Raw genomic sequence first — 19118 nt, 5'->3', positions numbered from 1 at the left:
ACTTAACTGACTGAGCCACACAGGCACCCCTGTACTGATAAGTTCTTATAATAGGGAAAGGGAAGAGGTCTCCACATCTCCTACACAGGCAAAGTAGTCTGTAGACCACAAAAGTTGAATGAGCACTTTAAGTGTATCTAATGTCTTAATGTGGAGCTTTCAAACTTATTTTTAGCCATAGATACTTTGTTAAGATAAAATCTTAGAAATATAAATCAATACAGTGTTTCTTTTTTTTTTTTTAAGATTTTATTTCTTTATTTGTCAGAGAGAGAGAGAGAGAGAGCACAGGCAGACAGAATGGCAGGCAGAGGCAGAGGGAGAAGCAGGCTCCCTGATGAGCAAGGAGCCCGATGTGGGACTCGATCCCAGGACGCCGGGATCATGACCTGAGCCGAAGGCAGCTGCCCAACCAATTGAGCCACCCAGGCGTCCCTAATCAATACAGTGTTTCAAAGGAGATCTGTGCTGATTGCAGGTAGAGAGCTGTGAAGAAGGGGTGAGGCTTGCAGAGGTTCTAGGGCTGAGTGAAGCCCAGTTTGAAAACCACTGACCTCATGAGTAAATATAGAGTATAAAAGAATTAGGCTCCCTGAAGTTGTTACATACTGAACAAATTATTTAGCATTCTGGTGATAAATGTGCAATATAGAACACGATTCTACTATTTGCTCTTTGTAAACTCTGGAGCAGCTGAAGCAACCAACCCATATTTGCTTATCAGTTACTATCTACTTTTCACACTAAGGGAAGTCTAGCTAAATGGGCTAAATTACTAGGTATGGATGGGGACACACTTGAGTCCGTTCCATCTTATTTTTCACCTTTGTTTCCAAGTTAGATTTCTTCAAAGAAGTTTCAGCTCAAAGACTCTCAATGAGTAAATTTATGTCCAGTCTAACATGGTGCCATCTTCCTCAGGTACATGGTTCAGAAAAAAAGGATCAAAGTTTGAGTCCAAAGTCTGGCTTGACTTGTTTTGTGTACGCTTAGCCAAAGTTATAGAGCTAATTCAGGATTCTAACTAGTAGGCTGGAAATTGTTGGAACCAAAGCTATGTTGGAGAATTCCTCATTCATACCTGATACCATGATCTCAGCCACTAGCAAACTCTGAGATTCTGTAATGCTCTCTTCAGATCCTCTATTCCTGGATGAGACATCCAATGGCATTCCTCGATCTGCTTCACTACCTAGTGAAGATCAAAAGATACAGTTAATGTACCTTTTATGATCAAGAAACTTGGACTTAATTTGTATCTACGGCTGTGTGCTGGTTGTTTGAGTTTAGACTTACTTGTACAGTAAGAGCATTCAGGGAAACTAGCAGTGTTTTGGTGACTTAGAAAACTTTGCCCGCTACACCATACCCTCCCAGTTTCTCCCAGAGCACTTGATGGTTGAGGGTTGGGGGAGCCAGAGAGCAAAGAGACAGGACTCTTTTAGGTACCAGCAAATACAATAAGAGTAGAATACTAAAATCCTAACGGACATTATCAACTCACAATCACAACCCACCATCACTAAGGACAAATTAATAAGATGATCTCCCCAACCTGCCTTCCATGTACACTCCTCCTTTAGGCTACTTTCAATACTTATTTTACCTGTATTTAGAAATGTGTAAGGGTATAAACAAGTCATAATTTAACATAGGCATGGGACCTATGCAATTCTGTAGTACATAGGAAAAATGGATCTCCTAAAACGCTAACTTCTCAAAGTGTGGTCCTTGGACCCCAGGTTCCCATTGCATGCACAGAGTCCATAAGGTCAAAACTATTTTCACAAAATGCAAATACATGTGGCATTGGACATCAGGTAAGACTGCTGGCATCCTATCATGAATTAAGTCTATGGCACCAAACTCAACTAAAAGTCATGTTCTTCACTGTATACATTCACATACACACATACACAAACAAATCCTGTCTCACTTAAGAAGAGCCATGATGAAGCAGTTAAGTATTATTCATTTTTTAAAATCTCAACCATGGAATACTTGGCTCTTTAAAATTCTATATAACAAAATGGGAAGTATGTATAAAACATTCTGGGTACATTATGAAGTGACGATGGTTGGTCATCTGGAGGAAAAGCACTGTGTACTCTTTGAGCTGCAAGCTGAAACTAGCCTCTTTTTACATTGAATATAATTTTCACTTGGAAGGATGACTGACAGAGTTTATTATGAACAGTTAGAAATTTGGCAAGCATTTTCTCAAAAATGAGGTGAATCTGTCATTTCAAGAAAAACAACTGACAGTACTTATTGCTAATGATAAAATACCAGCTTCCAAGTAAAAAGTAGAATTTGGAAATTTTTCTTCTCTACCCTGAGCTTGACCGAAAATACCAAAACTCAAAGACCTGTCTAATGAGTTTGATGGTAATAATTAATGAATGTGATTCACATGTGTGTGTGACACTTGGAAGGCAATCCGTATTTTCATACAACCAACGTGACGCCACAAAATCATGCATTAATAAAAGAGTCACTCAACGTACAAAATAGACCACTGGATTTTAACATAGCTGGTGACAAAAAGTTTTTGGTGTGGCTTCAGATTCACACTGCAACTATGGTTTAAGAAACTACGACCTGTCCAGTTCTGCCACAGTATTGAAAGAAGATACATAAAAAAGTCATCTGAAAAAGCTATTAAATGGTCAATCCTCTCTTTTCCAAATCCATGTGTGAGGTCAGATTTTCTTCATAGGCTTCAAGCAAAACAACAAAGCAACAGATTTCACATAGAAGCATATATGAGAATCCATCTGCCCTATATTAAGCCAGACATTAGGATATAAATGCAAAACAGTGCCATTATGCTCACTGTATATTTTAGTTTTAGAAAATAGCTATTTCATTTATTTCCCTAAAAATATGTGATGCTCATACATACTGGAAAATTATTATAAGCATAATGAACATATTTTTTAAACTTTAAGTTTTAATTTCTAATATTATACATATTGATAGATATAACCCACATTAACAAAAGCTCTTTGGGGTTTTCAGTCATGTTTAGGAGTGAAAAAGGGTCCTGGGGTGACACCTGGTGTCCGACTCTTGATTTTGGCTCAGGTCATGAAATCAGGGTGGTGGCCCTGAGCCCCAGTGTCAGGCTCCCTGCTCAGTGGAAAGTCTGTTCACACACACACTTGAGCACATGTGCATTCTCTCTCTCTCTAAAAGAAATAAATAAATCTTTTTTTAAAAAGAGTAAAGGGGTCCTAAAACAAAAAATATTGACCACTGTTTTTCTAAAGCAACAATCCATGGAAAATTCTGAAAATCCAAAATCTCCAATTCCGGTCCATGGATAATCAATCCTTGTGTTTGCTGCTTATCTATCACCAAACTTATACCACGCCTACTAGATAAACCAATTTAAAAAGAATCTTTAATACTGCTTAAATCCCCATTCAAGGGAAGCAGATCAGCACTACTCGCTACACATCACATTTGATATCTTCTTCCTTTCCTCTGCCTCAAAGTCATACTTAGTTTTTTAAACATGGATCCAAACCTTCTCAGGCTACATTCCTTACACTTATTTACTATCTTAAAGTTATTTACTATAAAGGACTTTGCTTTTCATATTAAGACCAGTTATGTGGTAGGATTGTATATAACTACCTCTAAAATTGAGGCCATAAAATGTCTAAACAAAATGTCTCTGAACATTATCTGAGGTGGTAAAATGCTGGCATTTTTTCCCCCCAAGTTTGGGCCACTCCACTGTAAATGCCAGGGAGGGGTGGAGACTGGCACTCAATGTTTTGGATAGTATCTTTTGTTTGTTAGTTTTACAACTAGAAGGGGTCGACTGAATTTAGTCTTTAATAAGAAGCCCAAACTCAAGAGAGCAGAAAAACAAAACAAAAAGACTGGGCATCCCTAAAAGCAGGAAAGTATTTTTGGGGGTGGTGTGGGGGGTGCAGAGGGAGAGAGAGAATCTTTAAGCAGGCTCCATGTCCAGCATGGAGCCCAATGCAGGGCTCGATCTCAGCACCCTGTGATCATGACCTGAGCTGAAACCAAGAGTCCGACACTTAACTGACTGAGCTACCCAGACACCCTGAAGCAGGGAAGCTTTTAATAACAAAATATTAAACATCAGCAGAAGCATGAAGATTGATATAGAACTATATCCCTGAGCTAAAATAAAATAATTTAACCATACAATTTTTATCATCTTACCTGCCGGTATCTGATGGCCATTCAGAGCCAGACACATTTTGTCATCTGGGGCTTTCACAAAACCTTCACGACACAAACACTGAGCAGTTCCAAACCTCTCTTTGCAAATATGTTCACAGCCTCCATTTTGATGTAAGCAGGGCGTTGCTCCTTGTGGGGAAAAGAGGTACATTCACAGACGGGCTTGGAGATCAAAAAAAGTGCCATTGATACGGATCACAGAGTACAGCTTTTGGGGGGAAAATTTCAGTGTATCTAAATGGAACCTATATCAAGATCTATTTCAGAAGATTTCCTAATGGAGCCAGTTCTAAGATCAGCTCAGAATGCTATTACCTTGTGCATATTTATTGAGTATAGTCAGTACTTTTTTTGTGTATTATGTAGTACTATTTTTTTGTATTTATTTGACAGACAGAGAAAGAGATCACAAACAGGCAGAGAGACAGGCAGAGAGAAAGGGGGAAGCAGGCTCCCTGCTGAGCAGAGAGCCCGATGCGATTCCAGGACCTGGGATCATGACCTGAGCCGAAGGCAGAGGCTTAACCCACTGAGCCACCCAGGCGCCCCAGTATAGTCAGTACTTCTGTTCAAGAAGCTTGATAGGTGGATATGATCCCTATTTGCTGACTCATAATCTAGTCAAACCAACAAGGGGCAATCCAGAAGGAAGTCAGTACAGGACACTGATGTTGTTCAGGCCCTGGCGCTCTCGGAGGGGTGGGGGTAGGGAAATGCCCAGTCAAGGTAGAAGCTTCTACTGCAGGTCTAAATCACTCCCCATCCCTCATTCCCACCCTCAGTGCCCTTAACCCAAGACTCCTTGGAAAGGAGCAACTTAAGTAGAAGCTGGTCAGGAGAAGCAAACATGAGAATGGAAAGATGAAGCCCAAATTTACTACCAGATTAAACCCAATCCAAATCTCAGGAAATCTTAACATCCACCCAGATTAGTGGGAATTGCCATATCCTCCTCCTCTCCTATCAATTAAAATAGTTACAGATGCCAGCCAAAGAAACACTGTGTGACATGGCCAGTGTACCTGGTTTTGCCAATGGATGGACTACAACCAGTGATGAGGGCTTCAGCATGCCGCCTCGGAGACGTACCCAGTTTTTGCCCGTCCTCTTGTTCACCCTTGTTACCGATGGCATAGTCCAATCTGAGAGCCACACATGGTCCTCAAACACAGCCACAGCAAAAGGGTGCCCTGAAAGCAATTTAAATCCAAGTCTGAATCCAAGACAAGTACATCTTGCCTTTGCCGTGAATATTTTTTTTAAAAGCACAAGGCTTACAACATGCTCACGTGATTCCCACACTAAAGCATTCCTTTACTATAGCCGCTAAGCAAGACACACACCACTACCTATGCCTGAACCAGGGAAAACCCACATGGTGAGGGAACCTTGTTCTAGAAGGGGAGCCCGGTGGTATGAGGTACTCACATTGTCACACAGCATTTGGGGCATGGGAGAATGTGGGCTGATTGACAGAATATCAAGAAGGAAGAGGCTAGAGCAGCAATGCTGTGTTTGGTGATTCTGCCACTATAGACTAAACTTCAGTAAGTTATTTTACCTGTTTTTGCACTAGGTTCCTTGTATTTTAAGTGGCAACAATAAGGAGTAGGCTAAATTTGCAAGTTGTTGTAAGGACCTTTAACAATTTGAAGTAACTCAGTAACAGTCTCTTTAAATTCCCATCTCCAGCAACACATTTCCCTGCATTGGACCCCCACCTCCTTTCCTGCCTCTCCTGTTATCTAGTTTTAGTGCATTGGCCTGTGCTCCTGGTCTCATTCTTCCTGCCTTCTCTCACACCTTGTTCTGTTAATTATCCCTTTCTTTTACATCTTCACTCTCTTCCCTCTACTAGCTGCCTTCCCTTAGCTCATTAACATCCCCATCTCCCTGACCCCTCCAGCTTCCTTTTGTCTTTTTCCTTCCCATCTTGGCCAAGCTGATTAAAAGTCATTTATTATCTACTGCCTCCATTTTCACGGCTCCTATCACCCCTAAGTGGGCTCTTCTGACCCCACCTCAACTAACCCACCTCTCCATGCCCCTGGAACTGCCCTGATAAGATATTCAAGTATTTATAGTAAGCAGGGAAATGCTGTAATACACTGTCTCAAGTGCTTAGAGGCTAAAGCTAGGGAGCCCCAAATTTGGAACCTTTAATCATGTTCAGTCACATTTCCCAGGCCAGTTTTTTTGCAAATGAGCAGTGGTTTTGGTGGGTTAGAATGAATGTCTCCCTCTTCTGGCAGCAAACTCAAATGACTTGTGCTGGTGACAATGAGTCTCCATCCATCATTACTGACCAGAGCCATTACGAGCATCTTAGTAGTCTCTAGCCTTTTGTTCCCAATTAAAGCCATAAATGCAGCACAGACATTTTTATATAGCTATGAGGGTTTTTTGTTATGGCAAAATACCTCTAACATAAGATATATCATCTTAACCTAGGCATACATTTTAGTAGTGTTAAGTACATTCACTTTGTTATACAGCCAACTTCCAGAACTTTATCTTGCAAAACTGAAACTCTAATATCCATTAAACCAGGGGCGCCTGGGTGGCTCAGTTGGTTAGGCGGCTGCCTTCAGCTCAGGTCATGATCCTGGAGTCCTGGGATCGAGTCCCACATCGGGCTCCCAGTTCCACGGGGAGTCTGCTTCTCCCTCTGACCTTCTCCTCACTCGTGCTCTATCTCGCTGTCTCTCTCTCTCAAATAAATAAGTAAAAATAAAATATTAAAAAAATATATCCATTAAACCACAACTTCCCATTTCCCACCCCACTCATTCTACTCTTCTATGAATGTGACTGTTCTAGATACGTCAAGTAGATAGAATCATATGGTATTTGTCTTTTGTGCCTGGCTTATTTCACTCACTATAATGTCTCCAGGGTTCACCCATTTGTAGCACATGTCAGAATTAGCTATTTTTAAAAATCTTTTTAAAATTTTTTATTTTTCTTATTTTTAATACTGAAATATAGTTGATGAGAATTAGCTATAGTTTTTCAACAAATATCTCACACTAGAAACAATCTTCGTTAGTTTTTTAAATAGAAGAGCCACGGTTGAATGTGAAGTAAAGAATGAATTTCTTCGGGGACACCTGGGTGGCTCAGTCAGTTATGCATCCAACTCTCCATTTCAGCTCAGGCCATGATCTCAGAGTTGTGAGATGGAGCCCTGTGTCAGGATCCACACTGAGCCTGAAGTCTGCTTAAGATTCTCTCTCTTCCTCTGCCTTCTGCCTCTCCCCAGTCCCTACCATGCACCTTCTCTCTCATTTAAAAAATAAAAAAAAAAAAGAATGAATGAATGAATTCTTCAATCTTTACGTTAAAAATCCTGAGTGAGCAGCCGAGAAGCCACCACTTACTTATATGCCAGTAGATGGCACTGTAATGATGGAAATGGTCACTTAGATCTTTTCATAGCAGATATCTGATAATGGCTTTTTTCTAATTTAAATTCAATTAACATATAATGTATTATTTGTTTCCGGGGTACAGGTCTGTGATTCATGAGTCTTATAGAATATCCAGTGCTCATTACAACATATACCCTTCCCAAAGTCCATCAATAATGGCTTTTAACAGGAAATTGTATTAGTCACAGATTACAAAAGCATAGAAATTATTCACAAAGTATCTGTTATGCTTTTTGGGTTAACATATGGTATCTTTACATCCTGGTTAGAAATCTTCAAATCCTTTTATGCCTTCATGTATCAAAGCTATAATTTCCCATTTATTTGGGTGATGTATTTTTTAAATAATATATGCCCCCCCCCATGACCTCACAGGAAACATTTTTGTTTTACTCTCTACTGTATCTCCACTTCCCAAAGTGATTCCATAAAGTGTCTGGATGAGTAAAGTCTATGATCTTACATAAGCTTATGATTTATTGTAAAGTATACCTTTAATTTTTTTTTTTTTTAATTTTGACAGACAGAGATCACAGGTAGACAGAGAGGCAGGCAGAGAGAAAGGGAGAAGCAGACTCTCTGCTGAGCAGAGAGCCCGATGTAGGGCTTGATCCCAGGACCCTGAGATCATGACCTGAGCTGAAGGCAGAGGCTTAACCCACTGAGCCACCCAGGCGCCCCTTATACGCTTAATTTTTAAGGAATCTTGGAAGTATATATAATTTTAAATTTACTTATCATGATCAATTTAGTGTACAATATATATCTAGAAATTCATCTCCTCAACCCAAAAAGAATAGACAAAATAAATATGGAATTATTAATCAGCTTCTTCATAAAAGAGATAGACCATATTTTTTTGCATCTACTCAACCAACCAGCTTCTGAATCTTTGAAGCATCTTCAGCATCTCCCTGACTCTCATTTTGATATTCAATCTAGTACCAAATTCTTGAAGTTTTTCATTCACAGTGACTTTTTTAAAATACTCTAGTCCTCCATTTTACTTTGAAATGGCAATGTTCTATCTCAGGCCTGCACCGACTGTTGACTAGACAACAGTTGTAGCCTCCTGACTAATTTCCTTCTCTCCAGATTTCAATCCAACCCTAATACTGCTACCTAAGTGCTTACATGGAGGTGCCAGTCTTATCATATGTATTTCCTGCTCAAGAAAATGCAGTGGCTCCTGGTATACTCAGTATTTCTCTCTCTCTAAGATTTATTTATTTCTGAGAGAGAGAGAGTTCAGGCTCACGGGAGTGGGGTAAGGACAGAGGGGAAGCAGACTTCCCACTGAGCAGGGAGCCCAACCCAGGGCTCAATCTCTTTACCTGTGGATCTTGACCAGAGCTGAAACCAAGAGTTTCACGCTTAACCAACTGAGCCTCAGACATCATCAGTATTTCTTTTTTAACATTCAGCATAGATTACAGCATTTTAATATGTTTATGAACATACATGTCACCCCATGAAAATATAATAGGAAAGAAAACTATGTTAATCTTTGGTTATGAATGTATATTCATTAATACCTAAAGGTGATACTATGACAGTTATACAAACGACATTGTCTAAAACCTAACAAATGACAACTGAATAAAGTTCTTATCCCCAAAGAGGTCTTTTTAATATTTTCCTTCTGATTTTGGGAAACTTGGCAAAAAGAAATGCTTATAAATCATCATGTTTTTATCCAGTATTCCAATGTGAAGGTAATCTTTGTAGCTCAGAAGTCCCCAAAGAAATCTGTCAGTGTGTTTGTCTCCATACTTCTCTCACCATATATGGCTGAGGGAAGGGTGTGTCTGGGGGGTGAGAGTGTGTGTGTGCGTCTGTGGGTATGTGTAAACACATTTTGTATCTAACAATTGTCAACACTCAGGACAAAAGGAAGAGATCACCCATCCCAAAGCCTCACCTACATCGTTCTGGACAAGTCTTTGGCGTTTTGAACCATCCAGATTGGCCATTTCGATCACAGACAGCTTGGCATCACACCAATACAATTTGTCAGTTAAGTAATCAATTGTTATTCCACTGGGCCAGACCAGTTCAGAACTAGCTATAACCAGTCGGCCAACGCCTTGAAGGGAAGAACTTTCAATTCGTGGCTTAATCCCCATATCAGTCCAGAATAATTTCCTTTAATCAAGAAAGCATACAACAAATAAAATTTGCATGAAAAAAAATTCTTCCATTCTTTCATCACTGAAAACGTCAATGTAAATCACTTTAGAATAAACTGAAGTGGTACACCAAGGAATATAGAAAGTATAGCAGTGTACTCCAGACATGTAATGTTCTCAATAGCAAAAATTATCTTGTCTACATAGAGCATCTTGGACAGGAAATGCTGAATTAAGTCTCAGATCATTGGATAAAGAAGAAATAAAGAAATTAGTTTGAAAAATTGAACTATATTACTAATTGAAAGTGTGTTCAAGAACATATTCTTAAATTAGCATTTCATGCTGCAAAAGGCAACACAATCTTGTTAGCCAGTCCCTCTGCTACACATTTATAAAACTCACTATACATGTAAAATTGCAACATAAAAGAAATAGCATATTTATCAGTTATCTAGTTTTATACAGTGTACTCAGTTAACTTGGCCAATTTTAAGTTACATGAATTGGATGCTGAGGCACATTTTTTGAGGTCAATATGGTTCATTATCTTTCATATTGGTTTGTTTAGAGATGGTTATATTCTCACTTTTTAAATCACATGGCTGGCTCCAAATCAATTATCAATTAATGCCAGTATATTATTTCCCATAGACCATAATAAAATTCCCATTAGAAATAAAATAGGGCTAGTTTTTAATCCTTGTTTTTTAACAACTAGGAAGGAATCCATTATTTTCCTTAATTCTCTAAACTTAAACCAATATTTTTCACCAATATGTCAAATTCACGATTACCAACATAGTCCTCTCATCTTTCATGGTTTCTATTTCCAGTTATCTAAATCTAGGAATGACCTATCATTCAAACTCATCTTATGTTTTCTCTAAATAGAATTCATAAGGCATGAAATATGAATACCATCCTTTGTTCAGGATAATAATGTAGATTTTTAAAGAAAGTAGTTTCGTGGGCTTGCATCTAATTGGTTAATGAATTATAGCCCACTTCTTTTAAAAAAAATTGGCTTAAAAGGAAGGTTATGGGAATAACAAAACTTTTATGTAAGAAGAGAAAGTTGAAAGACATAAAAGGATGAGTTTGAACCAAGACATAAAAGGATGAGTTTGAACTGAAAGTTTGAACCAATCTCATGGATTTTCTTGATTTCTGAGTCCCCTGAACACCTGAGGTCTTACAACAAATTTTGGACACTAGTATATCAAACATGAACTCTCATGACCCCTATGGGAAAGTGCATTATTTTCACAAATACTTACTTGGCCATTGGATGAACAGCAATTCCTCGTGGCTGAGAGAGGTCCTCCTTGATGATTATTTCACGGTGTTTTCCATTTAAATCACTCCCTTCAATGAGAGATTTCCTAAAATGCATGTAATAAAAAGGAGCTTGTTACATCAACTTTACTTTTTAAACAAACATACTCCTTCTCCCTGTTACTTACTGAAATGCAAAGATAGGCATTCTAAACTACCTCCATCACATGAATGCACACACATACCCACATACTCTCAACACAAGTCAAGGTCATCACACATACATACACACATGTCAGGACATACACCCATGAATTCTATTTTTTTTTAAACAGCCTTTTAATCAGCACCCCAGTATTTATCCCACACAATTAAAATACACAGTGCAAGGATAAGGTAAGAGGGGACTGTGTCAGGGGCCTGGCAGGGACAAAGTCAGGAGTATAAATACCACTGACCCCCTTTTCTTCACAACCTCCCAGCTCCTGCTAAGCCCACTGAAAGCCAGAGAGGAGCAGTTCTCTTCTTCATGGTCACAGGTCACAGGGAGGAGAGAGAGTAGACCTCGAAGGGTGACAGAGGCAGCTAACACAAGGACAGCAGAGGCGAGATTTCTGTTGACTTTGTTTTCTTCCATATGATTCTAAGACAAATAAGAGTACTGAAATATTATTGCTAATCTTTACATTAAAAAAAATAGGGGTGCCTGGGTGGCTCAGTTGGTTAAGTGTCTGCCTTAAGCTCAGGTCACCCTCCCAGGGTCCTGGGATCAAATCCTGCCTTGGGCTTCTTGCTCAGCGGGGAGCCTCCTTCTCCCTCTGCCTGTTGCTCCCCCTGCCTGGTCCCCCCTGACAAATAAATAAATTTTTAAAATTTAAAAAAAAAAAACCCTCTGAAATCTGGCAGAGGAGAAAATCCTCATTTCCTGATTTTTCTATTTGTTAAACTGATCTTTATTACAAGTAAGTATTTACTGAGCACCTACAGTGTGTCAAAGATTTGCTGAAGCATTAGAGACAACAGTAAACAAAACCCTGCCTCTGTCCTTATAGAGCTCAGAGTACCGCAGGAGAGGTTGAGGGAATTATAGTCTAGGGAACGTAAAGAATGCAAGTGGCAGACTCAAGACGACGATGCCTTATTCCAGCATGCCTCACCCTGTTTACTAACCTGGGCTTCCAAGCAGCAACCAGGAGCAGGCAGGACCACAGGCTGAGAGGATAAGAACCTTCCCTCCCACCTGTGTCATCTGCTCAGCCTGTTTCCCTACCTGTACACTGCAGAGTATAATTATCTTTAATTCATTCAACCAACATCTGGGAAGGCCTATCCCTTGCTCTTGTGGGCAATGTCCACATAAAACAGGCCTGACCAGAAACACAGGGCAGAACTATTCTCTCCTCCCTGTTCTACTAAACACTAAGGAGGTCTCTGCGTGGTTTATGTGAGTGTACTTTCTAGCCACTCGGTGGGGAAGGGGTTTCATATAGTCCTCCTCATAGTTTCTGTGTGGGAGGGAGGCAAAGGCAAAAATGGCTCAGAGCCTGTGCTGGTCAAGTACATGGTACAAACCACCAACTCAGGGCACTGGATAACTGGAAGCCATTTGCACAACAGAGCCACTCTTAAAAGATAATTCTATTTCCAGATGAAGTGATCCATCGCCAAGGTACTGCCGGCTGGAAGGTATTTTTGAACTCGATGGGTCAACTGTCACTGAGCCTTTCCCTGAGAGGGAGGGAAGGAATTCTGAGGCCACTTGCTTGTGACCAGGGGAGAGAAAACTGTTAGTTCTGATCTCACAGCTACATCATCTCTAAATTCTTACTGTTTTGAGCAGGAGTGAACTGATGAGAATCAAGACGGATGTAAGCTCCTGACGCTGGAGCTGTCTTAGGCAGGATTTCTGGAATTTACTTTCACAGCTCCCCAGGGGCTCACCCAGTAATACACTTCTTTTCATTCAGCCAGAAAGCAAACCTCTAACTCCAGTGTAGGTGATGAGAAAGCAAAGACAAGCATGGACATCTGGGTGCACACGAGTTCAAGCAAGACCGTTGATCTAATGCAGCATCTTTCTCTTTTTTTCCATGATCTAATTGGTCTCAATGCCTCTGGGATGCCCCAAAACCCACCCTGTGGACAGGCCAAGACTTGTCCACCCAGAGCCCTGGAAGAGTGATTTATACCTCCCAGGAGGTATAAATCATGAGCAAACATATATTTTTGCCCTCCTAATTCATTTTTGCTGGGCATTTGACTTTAAGAATCAGGATTCCTTAATGCTAAATGATAGCACTGCCAGTAGAATGATCAATTAGCTTCCTTCCTACAGTGAGATGTTAATGTGAGTAGGTCTTTTCCTCAGCCAATATAAACTGTAAGCATCTGCTCTGGTTCTTTCAATTAGCTAAGAGTTACCATATAATCTAATATCATGAGCTTGGAATCTCAATTATTTCAATCCAATTTCTAGCTAATATCGAGGTTTTCAAGCTATAAACCTCTCATTTCCAGACAAATTAAAGGTTTCCTTTTAACAGCTGCCATTAGAGGGAAGAGGACTTAGAAGGGCTTGTTATTACTGAAGTCCGTGAACTAGGGAAGTTGAGGTCTGATTCTCCAGCCCACAGAGGTGCCTGACTATCTCCTGAAGGCGTTGCCTTGCAATAGGTACCATGGGGCCATTAATCAAACACTGAAAATTAAAGGTGCCATGCAAATGCAGGAAATATGAGGAGACCTGGCATCCTTGGAGAGGCCAAGAGCGGCTGACATCTGCTGTCCAGATCAACGTTTACCTTTCTGGGAACAGCCGCAGACAAACTCTGTTATTATACACAACTGACATTTTAAAACATCCTTTTAAGTAGGTTCCACACAGAGGAGGCTGTTATTATGATTTTTATCATTACTACAACTAAAACTCCAGATCTACTTCTTGCTGGCTGCTTGCCATTGGGGAAGCTACCTTACCTCTTTAATTCCAGGTTTTTTCATCTTTAAATTGGGGATAAGAGAACTTACCTTGTTGGGATTCACAGTGTCATGACTATAAAGCTCTTAGGATAACATCTGATGCATTTCAGATATTCAATAAATAAATATGCAAAGAATAAAGGAATAAAGATGTGTTTAAGTAAATGAACAAAAATGAATGAATGAATGAAAATGGACTACTGTGAATATAAAAGTACCATGTTATTGATAACTGTACACCATGCCATACATCTGGCTCATTTTTAAAACACCATTTGTCTCCCATGGATTATCCAGACCAAAAAAATTTTCTGGGACAGAGGAAAACTACCCCCAGGTCTATAAATCTGTTCCCTGGGACTTCTCCTTCTGGATTGGGACCACTGACTTCCTAGAGGTGAAATCCTAATTAATTCTACCTTCTTTCACTTTAACATAGTTGCATAGGTTGACTACCATTACACTCTGTGGCTCTAAGCGCTCTGATCAAACATCCTAAAGCACAGAGAATTTCTCATACCGTCTTGTGACAGCTGCCTGTTCTCTGCGGTTAGCGGCCTCTCTCAGAAGCAAGGAGTGGCCCTCAATAGCACACAGAAAAGACGCAGCCACTTCCTTTCCCCACCCTCCTCCCACCACCACCATTCCTTGGGTTCACACAAGCCACACACACACCAGCACACCTGCCCCTCTACAGCCAGGGGAGCAGTACGCCCAGAGGACAGAAACAGCCTAGCTTCTCTCTAGTTCTGGGAAAGCCAGCATCAGGGCAAGTAGACCATCTCTCTACTCTCGTGAAGACTTGGCTCATAACTCCCACGTTCAGCCTTGCTCCCTCCTTTCATGCTTATTCACGAGGAGACAACATGTGCCTTCTGGTCTGTACAGTGAGGGGGTGGGGCTAGCTGATTCCTGGAGCCTCTTCCAAGCCCTTCCAGGTGTGCACACCCTTCATTTGGCAATTATTTATGCACCACCTTCTTTCTACATCTCTTATACTGATACGTGGAACAAGCATTTGCCCAAGTTACCGAGGATATGGGGTATCCAGAGCAGATGCTCAGAGGATGCTCAGTGATTGTATTCAGACAGGCTTTGCCTTTCTCTGATCACAGCCTGAAGATCAAAAGCCTAGGTTCCTTCCTTGGTCCTCACAATTGTCCCCTGGATATAGATCCAGTCTTGATGAAACGAGGACCACCCTGCCTGGTAGTGTGTGGGGGAGTGGAGGGAATGTGGACAGCATCAGGGGCATCTTTCCTCCAGTACCACCCAAGTGCCCAGCAATATTCTCTTGGGTTCAAAGAGGAGGCTGAGACCAGCGCTATCACTTATGCCTCATTCCCATCCCACGTGGCTTACAAGTGAAGGAGGAAGCATACCCCCTGTCCGTCCAGTAGAATTTACGCTCAATCCAATCTATGGCAAGACCTTCTGGCACATCTATAGCTTCCTCAATAAGCCTTTCTCGCTGGGAACCATCCATATTAGCTCTCTCTATCCACTTCAGGGCTGTATGGGCGAAATAGATCTACAAAAAAGAACACAGGCATTTCTATATGATTTGTTTTTAAAAATTAATGTGGAATACATATACAGACATGGTTAGTAAATCTTAAGATCATATAGTGTGACCACTAAGAACTTGGCTTTGGAGATAGACACACCCGCAATGGAATTCCAAATTTCACCTCTGCTGCTTCCCAGATGTGAGTAAACATAAGCAGCTTCCTCCAGGTCTCAGACCCTCAGTGTCCTCATCGGTTAAGTGGGGATAATAATATGAATCCAAAAAGGAGATATACCTATATCTGTGTACATTTATATACATATAGATATAGATCTATCCCTATGCTTGGCACATATTTCTATTACTACTGGGTAATTTGTTAAACTTTGATAATTGGTCAATAACCAAGCCATTGTACTTGAACTCTAATGGCTTCTACAGCCTGAAAGGGAGCAACGATGAACAGTTTAGTGGAGGATACAAGCTGGGCTATGTCTTCCACTGCTCAACCCACAGCCCTACACTTCCCTACAAGTCTGGAGACACAGGTTTGTCTCCCAGTTCAGACCCTTCTTAATTTTAATTGAGTTGGCCAAGTCATTAAAATCTATCTTCTCAACTGGAAAAACGACAAAGTTAAACTAGATATTTGTTAACGTTTCTTTCATCTCTAACCATATTTAATTGCATTTTAATTAATCCATCTTCAACAGAACATTAACTTGCAAGTGCAAAGCTCTTTTTCACTCTCCTATGCAGACTAGCCAATGGGTACAAGAATCTTGTGAGAGTGTTAAAAACTGCCATGGGTCAGCTGACCATTTAATGATAGCATTTGTGGACTTTAGCTGAGTAGATATATGTACATAAACTTATAATCAATGATGAGAACGTTCATGAAGTGGTTATTCATTAACCAATGGGGTATCATCTTTCACTATAGATGAAACAGAAAAGGTTCTATTCCATAAGACAAAAATGGGTACTTCTATTAAAAAACACTAAGCTAGAGCTCTTCTCAAACTCAGGTGTACACCCGAATCACCTGGAAATCTTGTTAAAATGCAGACTCTGCTTCAGAGGTCAGAGGTGGAGCCTGGAAGTCCGAAGTACTAACAAGTCCCAGGCGATAACAATGCCGCCAGTCCAAGGACCCCAGTTTGAAGAGCAGGGACAGGAGAACTTGACGAGGGAAATGAAAAGCAGCCACATGACTGCAAGTTCTTCTAGGTCTCTTTAGTCACCTTATAAATGCTGACTATGTCAGTAAAAAAAAAAAAAAAAAAAAAACTAGTTTGGTAACAAATGAATCTTGAACTGATTTTGTTTCTATTAGTTATTTTCTTTCTATTAATATAATTCTTCCAGGAAGTCATATAGATTCAGTTCAAGGAAAAGAAAGTTTTTTTTTTTTAGTGTTTAAGTATAAAGCTTCTCTTTGCAAAAAGAGTTATATTTGGCTACCAAACCATAGCAATTAAACACAACCAATCTGTTTCACTGTCTCCTTTGACCGTTTACCAGACTGCTTCAAATCAGGAAGACACCAAAATACAAAGTTTAAAACTCTAGGAATGAATGCACTATCTAGTCATAACTAAATAATTAATTAATAGCTATGTAAATGTATAACTACCATATGATTAAACTCCAGAAGACACCATATCATTTCAAGCACATTCTAACCTAGCACAAATATAACCCACCCCAGCCTCCCACCGCTTCCGCTATTGGCAAATAACGGAGAACTTATTTATGGTAGTGCCCCCTGGGTACAGCACTGTGCTAGCCTCCCAACCTCATCTCCAAAGAGTACTCAATCATTTCCAATAAAATAGCTGAGTCACAGTAAGAGCCAGGGTAGGGTTATGAAAATAGGAGAGCCCTTAACATTTCCCAAATTACGCTCCAGTGTCTGTATCTACATTTCTCTGCACCTAATCATTCTGAACTTAGCAGAGGATTTTCAAGTAGCTTAGGTCATCTGCTGGGATAAAATCCTCTACTCTGTCCGTAAGGCATAGCCACCTCTGTTCAACGACAAAGCCATACCTTATTTTCCACGGGGTCGTGATCAAGGGCAAAAACCATTCCCATCTGCTGGCTGAGCAGGGTTCCATACTCTGTTCCATCAAAATGCAGGCGTCGAATATCTTGAGAATTGGCAAACAGTAAAAATGGCTGTGGTCCTGTTAACCAAATTCAAGTATGCCTCCATTTAAAATATGCCTTGGAACTCAATAAGCACTTCTGACTTCTCCTTTCCATCGTGCCCTCTTTCTGCGGTTCTTACCTACTTAATATCCCACCAGTGTGGTGTAGGTTAAGACCGGGAAGAAGTTTTCTCCTATGAGGAGACATTTTACCAGAATTCCATTTTACTGGATTCCCCTCTGTCTAGGTACCTGCTTTTAAAATGCAAATGACTTATAAAAAGAGCTGGCATTAAATAGCCAGCACCCTAGCTAGATGATGCAAGTCTTAGTGCCATAATCTTCTTGATTCACACATATGGAAACATATTAATGTTAGCAGATAATATTAATTCATGTCGGGATAAATACACTTCTCTGACCCGGGCACTTCTGAAAGGGGGGCATTATTATTCGAGTTAATAACAAGACCCCTGATAATTTTCGAGTTCAGATTATGCTATATTCACGAAGGCCCTTCGAACTTAAGAGTATTGGGGTCTAAGGCAAACTTTGCAGGCCCCTCATTATGTTACCCCAGATTATAAGCATAAAGAACCTCAGGAGAGATAACATCAATTTGATATAAATCTAGGAATCCAAGGTTGTTGAAGGACACAGGAGATAGAATGTCAGCAGATGAAAAAATTATTCAAGCATTCAACTGCATATTAAATCTTGACATAAAAAGGACAGAATTTGTCAAAGTATTATGACTGTTACATTCTCTGAAGAGATGGAAATCAAATCAATCAACAAATATTTATTAAACTCCTCTAAACTATGAAGTCTTTTAAAACAGTTCTGGTCATGATTTTCACATATACTGGAATGCATACTTGATGTAATGGCAAATCTTTGCTGAGTGCTGATAAACTAGAAACATTCCTCAAAAATATAATTATTTATTTATGTGATTCTTATTTATATTGACAATGTGATTCATTTTCTGTTTCCAGAAAAATAAAAAATCAGACGCTCCACTCAGAAGCCAAACACAATTTAATTCCCCATCTTTCAAAATAAAGTGTTTTCATATAATCTTTTTGCAGAGATACACTTTTAAACATCCACAACACTAACCTGATGCCACACAGCTTTTTTTGTCCAGTTGTAGGTCATACCCAGGAAAGCAACCACATTCCCAGGAGACTGGGCTGAGAGGGAGGCAGAGCTGGCTACACCCACCATTATCAGGTGATGAACAGCCTATGAAAACAAGCACTTGCTGATGACACCATGTCATTCAAAAATATAACAATTTTTCATCAAAACATTGAGTGAGCCCAATATGTGAGGGTTTTTAAAACCATTTCCACAATATTTTATACTGCTGCAATCAAGGTCATTTTTCAGAGACTAGGAGGAAATT

General features: G+C 40.0%; 1 protein-coding gene across 3 annotated transcripts in view; it reads right to left on the bottom strand.

Moving 5' to 3' along the window:
• EGF (epidermal growth factor) overlaps positions 1-19118 on the bottom strand; it is a 108599-nt gene that overhangs the window by 24445 nt on the left and 65036 nt on the right. For all 3 annotated transcript variants that reach the window (XM_047718212.1, XM_047718213.1, XM_047718214.1), the window contains 8 exons: positions 18830-18955; positions 17607-17743; positions 15427-15575; positions 11068-11172; positions 9580-9803; positions 5250-5417; positions 4207-4356; positions 1082-1192 (listed from right to left, as the gene is read on the bottom strand). In XM_047718212.1, the coding sequence (XP_047574168.1) occupies positions 1082-1192; positions 4207-4356; positions 5250-5417; positions 9580-9803; positions 11068-11172; positions 15427-15575; positions 17607-17743; positions 18830-18955 (1170 nt within the window). The remainder of the gene's footprint in view (positions 1-1081; positions 1193-4206; positions 4357-5249; positions 5418-9579; positions 9804-11067; positions 11173-15426; positions 15576-17606; positions 17744-18829; positions 18956-19118) is intronic.

Source organism: Lutra lutra, chromosome 2 (genome assembly GCF_902655055.1).
Source record: "Lutra lutra chromosome 2, mLutLut1.2, whole genome shotgun sequence".
NCBI classification, from domain to species: domain Eukaryota; kingdom Metazoa; phylum Chordata; class Mammalia; order Carnivora; family Mustelidae; genus Lutra; species Lutra lutra.
This window is presented reverse-complemented; position numbering and strand designations above follow the sequence as displayed.